The sequence below is a fragment of the Sitophilus oryzae genome, unplaced genomic scaffold (genome assembly GCF_002938485.1).
Source record: "Sitophilus oryzae breed Bouriz unplaced genomic scaffold, Soryzae_2.0 scaffold_1145_pilon_pilon, whole genome shotgun sequence".
Lineage (NCBI taxonomy): Eukaryota > Metazoa > Arthropoda > Insecta > Coleoptera > Curculionidae > Sitophilus > Sitophilus oryzae.
The window spans coordinates 525071-534189 of record NW_022145777.1 but is presented as its reverse complement, the minus strand read 5'-3'; the positions used below and the strand labels follow the sequence as shown (position 1 = coordinate 534189).

The 9119-nt window shown below is 31.0% G+C and overlaps 1 protein-coding gene across 1 annotated transcript; it reads right to left on the bottom strand.

Annotated features, from left to right (window-relative positions):
• Window positions 1-209: 209 nt before the first annotated feature.
• Window positions 210-1204, bottom strand: LOC115886263 (protein GVQW3-like). The gene has a single exon (XM_030905357.1). It carries the CDS (start codon window positions 1034-1036, stop codon window positions 368-370), a length of 669 nt encoding a protein of 222 aa, XP_030761217.1. The 5' UTR covers window positions 1037-1204; the 3' UTR covers window positions 210-367.
• Between the last annotated feature and the right edge of the window lie 7915 nt (window positions 1205-9119).

Sequence of the window (9119 nt, the reverse complement as noted above, 5' to 3'; positions counted from 1 at the left end):
TAGTCCCCTTGTAACTCTACACACTTTTCCCAGCGATGCTCCCATCTCTGTATCCCGTCCAAATAGTACTCGGCGTTTTTCTCTGCAAAATAGTGGTTCACGAAGGTGATTGCCTCTTCATTTGACGAAAATATCTGTCCTCCGAGCGCAATTTTTAAATGAGGGAACAAAAAAAGTCGCCAGGGGCTAAATCTGGTGAGTAAGGCGGATGGTCAAGCAGTGCAAACCGTAATTCATGGATTTTCGCCATGGAAACCGCTGAGGTGTGAGACGGTGCGTTATCTTGATGAAACAGGATTTTCTTCTTCTGTAAATGTGGCTGTTTTTCCGCAAGTTCTGCTTTTAGCTTGTCAAGTAATGATGCGTATTATGCTCCTGTGATAGTTTTTCCTTTTTGAAGATAATCAATTAAAATAACTCCATGACTATCCCAAAAAACAGTTGCTATCACTTTCCCAGCCGAAATAACAGTTTTTGCTTTTTTTGGAGCCGGTTCTCCCTTTGCCGTACACTGTTTGGACTGTATTTTTGTTTCTGGTGTGTAGTGGTGTATCCAAGTTTCATCTACAGTAATTAATCGACGCCAAAATTCGCATTTATTGTGCCTAAACTGCGCCAACATAACGTTGGAAATGTTCATTCGAACACGCTTTTGGTCTAACGTGAGCAAACGCGGCACCCAACGCGCGGACAGCTTTCTCATGCCTAAATCTTGATTTAATATGTGACAAACACGTTCTTTTGATATGTTCATAATCTCTGCTATCTCTCTCACTTTAATTCGGCGGTCGTCTAGCACCATTTGGTGAACTTTGACGATATTATCGTCGGTAGTTGCAGTTTTTGGACGTCCCGAACGTTCATCGTCTCCCAAGCTCTTACGGCCACGTTTAAATTCAGCTGCCCAAAATTTCACTGTGGTAAATGATGGTGCAGAGACCCCATACACAGAATCCAACTCATGCTTAATTTGTGTAGACGTATTGCCTTTCAAAACCAGATATTTAATGACAGCTCGATACTCGATTTTGTCCATTTTCGCAAAAACACTCAACTCACTCAAACGGCTGTTACATAACAACTGCGCGTCCAAAATGGCTGCAATTTTGGTGAATAACTGTCAACAGATGAACAATTAAAATTCACTAACTTTTATCTACGAGTGCTGCCATCTTCACGTTGAGGTCGGAAACTTTTCAGACCATCCTCGTATATTTTTAATCTAGAGTAATGTATAACATGCGTCATTTATGTTATAATTAATAATTTAATTGTATATGCAGAGAGCAATTATTTAATGTTGCTAAATATTAAAAAACTTTTTTCGTTAAAACAATTTTCTATAAATTTTCCTTTATCCTTATATATATTTTCTATATATATTATTATTCGATACCAATTAAACTTTTAGTTACGTAATCGAGGGCGCGATTTTTAAATTCATTGTTGCCAATCATGGAACATATTCGACGCCGTGCTGACTAACTGGAATTTAAATTTCCCGCTGGGGATTCAGGTGGTAACTCAGGTGCTATAAAACATGTCAAGTTGTCACATTTATTTATTTCTTTCCTTACATTGGCATTTGTTTTGACACTTTAGTTTTGTATTACAAGTTTTTGGTTTAAATGAATTGTGTTGTGATTCTTAAGTTTAAAAATGTTTACTAAGAGACCTTGCAGTCGAACATTGTTCGTTTTAGTACCTCTTTTAGTGCGAAGTGTACAAAATAGCTTAATAGCTTACTTTATTAGAATATTTTGAACTGGAAAGCGGTAGTAATGACCCTTTATATCCCTTAAATGCTGTTAAGAAGGTGAATTTTGTTGATGTAAATAATAACTGTTTATACAGGGTGGTGCCTCTCATACGCCGCGGAAGTTCCAAGGAGATCGGTAGTTTATCATTAATCTATATCGAAATGAAATTTTGGCAGCATATTTAGGTTAAATGAAAGCATTTTATAAAATTATATAGAATTATACAGGGTATACCAAAAAAAGTTACACATCAAAGTTGTGTTTTTTCTAATGGAACACCCTATATATTAATTGATTTTGGGATTCTGGGAAAAAAATAAAGGTGAGTTTCATTAAAGATGCATATACCTAAAATCTAAGAATTTTGACATATTTCACATTATCTGAAAATGATGAGTAAAATTTAAATTTTGATAACAGCCACCTAAATTTTAGTTGACCTTGTATAGCCTGATATTTAATTACAGTAAACATTGTATGTTAAACCAAATTGAAATTTAACCCGAAAAGTTATACAGGGTGAGACAAAATTAATATGGAACATTAGTCACTTTTAAAAGCAAGCTACTCCTTTATTTTAATTGGAACACCCAGTATATCTTTCCGGTGTTCAATGGGGAATTTATATATCTTCGAAATTTTATTAAGGTTGTCTACCCCTCAGACAAAGATTTTCCAACATATTTTAATTTTAATGATTTTGCGTCAGTAAATCTTTATTATTTGAAAAAATCTAGGTGGCTGTGTGATACCTTTTGTTAATTTAACAAAAATTAAAGATTATAGAGTAAAATACTCAAGGGTAATAAAAAGATACACGTTTAAAATATATTTTAATTATTACAGAATTAAAACTAGATATAAACCTAAAATTAGGCGACAAAAATTAGCTAAATGAAATCAAATGCTCAAAATGCTTCCTTTCCTGTTAACTGCATAAAATGATTCTTTTCAAAAGGCTCTTTTCTTTTTAAAAGGCATATGTAGAGTTCTACCTTGAAAAGCAGCTACAATAATTTCTCTCATGTTGTCGACACTAGTTGGTCGACTTTTGTAAACACTGTCTTTAACATATCCCCATAGAAAAACCCAGACTAGATAAAATCAGGAGCATTTAAGTATTCTATTGAAAGAATATTATTGGTGAATTACACTGCATTCACCAACTAATAGAATCATATCAATTCTTTCTGATGTAAGATAAGTTTGCATTTTCGGTAAATTTCTGAGATTTTTTTTTTGTTTTAACTGACTCAAAATGATAACTAGTTGTTAAAGTTGGACTAATTAGACAATTATGTTGAAGTAACGTCAGACCATATTACAGCCACCTAGATTTTATCAAATAATAAAGATCTACTCAAATCAAATCATGTAAATGAAAATATCTAGGAAAATCTTTGTTTGAAGGGTAGGCAACCTTAATAGTATTTTGAAGAGACATTAATTCTCCATTGAATATCGGAATAATATACTGGGTGTTCCATTTAAAATAAGAGAGTAACTGATGCTTTGCGAAATTTTTTCGTATCTCATCAATTAAATTAATATCTTCAATATATTTTTTAGATTTAATTTCTAGTTGTTTGTATATTGTTAATTGGCGTACACAAAATGTATAAGCAGATTTCAGTAAGTTTAATAAAAATTAAGGTTCCCTATTAAATAAAAAGTAAAAAAATATATTGTCGGCGTCAAACAAAGAAATTTCTTATTTCCTGAAATGCCTAGTCAATTTCATGAAACGACTACATATTTCAGTAACTGACGTTTTCAAGAGTAATAACAAAAATAGAAGACGTATTTCACACAACGCTTTTGTTCTTAAGCCATCGTCCAATATCTTTTGATACAATTTTAGGATTGTATTCAGTAAGATTTGTATTTCTCCAAATGAAAAAATTATTCTCGAGGGTTTCGACTTAAAAATAGGATCCTTATTTTAGGTTATTGGTCCTCGACATTTCTAAAAATGGAATGTCGAATAGGACGTCGTTAATTTTCTGTCTCCATTAGGCCAAAACAGAAACCGCAATACGGCCACGACCTTTGCGAAAGGCGCCTCGATTTGATTGATCGACCCGATATTCACGCTTTGATTAACGCACAATCAACAATTTTAACAGTGGATTTATTCGCTTAGAATCATCGATTTTATTTTTTTAAATAGGTAATAATGCCATATAAAAGTTGTTAAAATCTAATATAAACTCTTCGGCACAAAATTCCGCCACACTAAAATTTTGACTAAGATTGATTTTTCATAAATTTTTAATTTGTAATTCGATTTTTATGATTATGGTATTAGTTTGTAGATAAATTTGTTGGCATCCATTAAGGATGATTTAATCTAAAAAATTTATTACTTTATAACTTTTTGCTAAAGACTTTATAGTTGATACAGTTTAACAGTATATAAAAAAAAACTATTTAAATAAGATGTTTGAAATATATAGCTGTTTTTGCACACATCAATTCAATTTGTGATTAACTGTACTGAACTAAAAACAAATTAAGAGAAATGGGGTGATCTATCAACTATAACATGAAACGCATCATCCTATTTCCAAGTCTTCTATTAATTTTACTTATTAAACAACTATAATTATTCAATAATCTTGATAATTCTAGGAACTCTCAGATATCGTCAAACGTGAAAACAAAAATTCACATCCTATAGTTCTTACGTCCCTTTAACTGAAATATAAGAAACAGGGGAGTTAATATTCTAACTGAGAAAGTTTATAAAATACCTTTAAGTAAAATCTCTTCGGATCTGCGGTAAAATACCTTTATTCTTATTAAATAATTTCAATAATAATATATGTTTTTATTTATGATTTATGACAACCACCTAATAACCTAACTTTAACGTCAACTTGACAATCCCCAAAAATGTTATTGTTAACCAAAGAGTAAATCAATTTCTGAATTCGCTAACGCCAACTTATTTTTCATTAAAAAAAAATTACCAATTTTCGTAACTAGGTCGGCCATATTGAAGAACTTTTAAAAGAATTTTACTATACATATATTAGATAAGAAAATCGAACGAAATATGTACTTGATATCTATATAACATCGCAATTACTTGGTATCCAGCTTTTGTGTACGAGGCATCGAAATTGCTTTTACTCAACTGTTTTATCCAGGTTTTAGATTGTATTTAACTGCAATGTGAAAAGGAATTTCCACATGGCAATTTAATTTTAAAACCCTTTAGTGCTCTTTTAATGCTCTGCATTTCTGGAATTTCTTTAAAGAGAACTTTGCTAATTCAGGAAAAAAAATTGTCAAGTGATTGAAATTATTTATTGAATACAGTACAGTCATATTAGTTGCTCAATCATATTCAAATCTAGAATGCCACTTTATCGAAATAAGAAAACATTCGACCAATGTGTACTACCAGTCATGCAACCTATGCACACTGAAAAAAATATTGTTCATAATATTAATGAACATTGATTATTAATTGTTGTTTCATTGGGACAAAATGATTTTTTTCATTAATATAATGATTTATTAATCATAGATCGATGTCCGATTTATTAATACTATGAATCTAATTTCATCAATATAATGAAAATCTGGTTATTCAATTAATGTAAGATTTTCATTAATATAATGAACGCATTCATTGTCCCAATGAACGCATTCTTTATTTTAGTGCTGAAACTTTAATAAACACATATTCATTATATTAATGTACTAAACCATTGATTAATGGGTTGTACATTGTGATAATGAACAATGTTATTAATACAACGAACACACTACATTATATTAATGTACGCGGTTATTAATATCATGAATAAAATATTAGGGCTTAAATGTCCGTCATGTTGATCTGTTGCTTTGGCACTTTAATAACGTCTGTGTGGTTGAGTTATTCAGTGAGGCTTAGTTTCATTAGTGTTCTCTTCAATATTTTAAATATTTTAAATAAAAGTCCTATCGTATTGTAGTTAATTTGTTGTGTTGTCAAATCAAATTCCGCTGTGTGAGATCTCTGGTGTGGGTATTCATTAAAACAGCGGTTTCCAAATATGTTTCAGAAGATAAAAAACAAAAAGAAAAAAAACAAAGTAACAAGTCGAGGCATGGAACTGATTATGGTAAATTCGAATGTTTTTTTATATTTGGCACTTTAATTATTTTGATATACGTCTTTTAGAACCGGAAGAAGATGTTGAGACCTGCCTTCAAGCCCTCAAATTCGACAATTTAACATCGGACCCACTTGATGCGACTTGGAAAGCCTGTTTCAAATTTGTCTAGACGTTATCAAGTCTAAGGATACAGCCAATATAATGAAGAAATGGTCTTTTTATAGAAATCCCTCAGTATATCGACTGGTAAATTAATTTTCTTATTATAATTTACCCTAAAATTAATAATAACATTACTATTCTCTTTGTCGATTCGATTTTTTTAATTTTTAATTTGAAGTTTAATAAATTATTATTAGTTTATTGCACTTGTTTTTTATTAATAATCCCTAATGGAAAAATTTACTGTGCTCGTAAGTAAGTCGGCACTATTAGTAATTTTGTTACCTTTGTAGCTAAGGGCTTGTTCAAATGGAAATCTATTTATAATAGAATTATTTCAGGCAGTTGGCTGGGAAATGCCTATCAATGACATTTCATATCAATGACAGCGATCTTCATCATCGATTATACGGTGTAACAAGAGTTACTAATAGTGTCGACTTTTAAATGTATAACTAAATAGGTTATGAAATTATTTCATTGTATTAATGATAACGCTTCATTAATAAATACAATGAAATAAATTTCATTGTATTAACAATACGGTTCATTAATATAAGGATTTATAGGTACATTATATTAATGAAATCTGTTCATTGTACCAATGAATGCGTTCTTCAAATTAATGAACACTATTCATTGATTTAACGAACTTAAAGTTCATAGAGTTCAATGAAATCGTTCATCGGCTCAAAATTAATGATTTAATTCATTATATTAATGAACTTTCTCATTATATTTATGTCGACTTTTGGTACAGTGCATGCGAAACCTGGACACTTGAAACGGACATTATAAGGAAACTGCAAGTCGCAGAACGCTCAATGAAACGAAATATGCTGGGAGTAATCAAGAGAATAGAGTGGGATACGATAAAAGCCTAAAAAAGCTTAAAATTAGTTTAAATAAATTATGTTCAAATGTCAAAACAAAAAAAAATATTAAGTGTGGCATATCATTGTACTAAGGAGAGCGAGTTCTTTCAAAATCTGAAATAAAAAATGCAGGTCCGTATTTAACAAAATTAAGTTAGCCTCTGTATCTCACAAATTATCAGCTAATTTGAAAATCTAAAAATACTATCAGATAGCCCTAATAAAGTGGCTATGAGAATGTGCAATTAGTTTTTTGAGTTTCTAAAAACTAGCGACAAGAAAAAATAAATTTGATTTTCAAAAAAATCAGTTTTTTCCAAAAAACTCAGCAATCCTTGAATTTTTTAAAACGTTTTAGATGGCATCGTGGTGAACAATCCAAAGCGCAACTTTGCCCCAATTTAACCATCTTCATATCTATTACGGTTTCCGAGATACCAATACTCGTACCTCGAATTTGTAGCACCCTGTATAGCCAACAATAGACAACAACGGGCCCAACTACAAAGAGAGTATCTAAATATGTGAGGGAATCATTTTAATACAAATCTTGTGAAAATGAATCAATTTATTGATTAATTTTTAATTTATTTCTTTTTGAATATTTCAAACTACATTTTTTCAAACATGTCCTTCAAATCGTTCAATTTAATAGCTGTTAGTATGAAGTTTCACTTCAAATATGGGCACATAGTGAACTCACAATTTTTTTTTAATCAATTTAAAGACACTATCTAATAAATAAAATATTAATTTAAATTTGAATTTTACATAACGGCCTGCGTGACGCTCGTAACGTTAACTTACTTTTTACTAAAACGAATTAGCTAAAATAAAATTGGATTTTTAAAACCTCTACCTAAATGAATTACAGAATAGCTTTAATAAATTTTAAAATGGACATAAACTGTCGAACTTTATTTAAATCCCGAATAGGATTTATTGGTCATTTATATTTATTCCTTTTTTGTTTTGCGCCATATAGAAATACTTAATTACTAAAAAGTGTACTTTTAATAATATCCTACTAAAATTGAGGAAAATTGCGTTATTTATTATACCGGGTGCGTCTCAGAAGTGGCTCACTCCTATAACTTTTTTATTTTTTCAGATAAAAAACTAGATTTTGTTTGTTAGTATATAACATAAATTAAGATTGATTGACGTGTTCAATTGTTTTTGGTCACTTCCTGTTTCACCGAAAATGACTACAACTTTTGATTTTTTAAATGGCACCCTCGGTATATTTCTACTTTATTCGATAGAAAATAGACACTGAATAGAATGACTTATCATATGTCTACTTTTGACATTTTCGCATATATTCGCATAATTATATAACGACAATTTGTCTCGAAATACCAAGTGTGTGGTACCAAATTATTCGAAAAAAAATGCTTTTTCCAAACATGCTACTGAGCCGCTTTTGAAAAAATTGGCGCCGGGAGGCACATATAGCCGCCCATACTAAAATATGTTAATATCTCGAAAACTGCAACTTTGACTGATTTTGATGTTATTACAAATTTTGTTGGAAATGTTATTCCTAATCTTAATTTGAAAACCGCGTTTCGCTAGCTACTGTAATTTTGGAGTTACGATTTTTTTTAATTTTTAACCCCCTCCTATACCCCCTTACCAACCCCCCACCCCCACCAAAAACTAATGGACAGATTCTCGGGTGCCACACTATTTTTGTGCCAAATTTGGTTAAAATCGGTTCAGCGGTTTTTGAGTTATCGTGTTACAGACGGACAGACGGACGGACAGACAGACAGACAGACACCACGAAAATATTTTGTATTTAGCTCATTTATGACCCAAATAACTCATTTTGAGTGAAATTAAAAAACTTTTTTTTTGCCGATCCTAATAGCCTGCCATACCTATTGGTATGGTCGGCTAAAAATTGAGATATGATTACAAATACCTACGATTTGGGAATCTTTTAACCGGCCAGCACAAAACACGAAAAACATTAGACAATCAAAACTATTTTTCCAAGGCTCTTTAATTAAAAATTAGTGTTTTTAATACAGCCATAGTACCCTAGATTGTAATTTGACTGACTTTTGACTTTTTTTTCGCGTAAAAAACGGATTTTAAAGTCAAAAGTATGTCATTTTATTCAGAGTGTCATTTTCTATCGAATAAAAAGTAGAAATATGCCGATGGTGCCATTTAAAAATCAAAAGTTGTAGTCATTTCCG

What these genes read in the sequence shown, in the direction of transcription:
- LOC115886263 (XM_030905357.1), bottom strand. Translation starts at nt 1,036, where the DNA reads ATGGACAAAATCGAGTATCGAGCTGTCATTAAATATCTGGTTTTGAAA.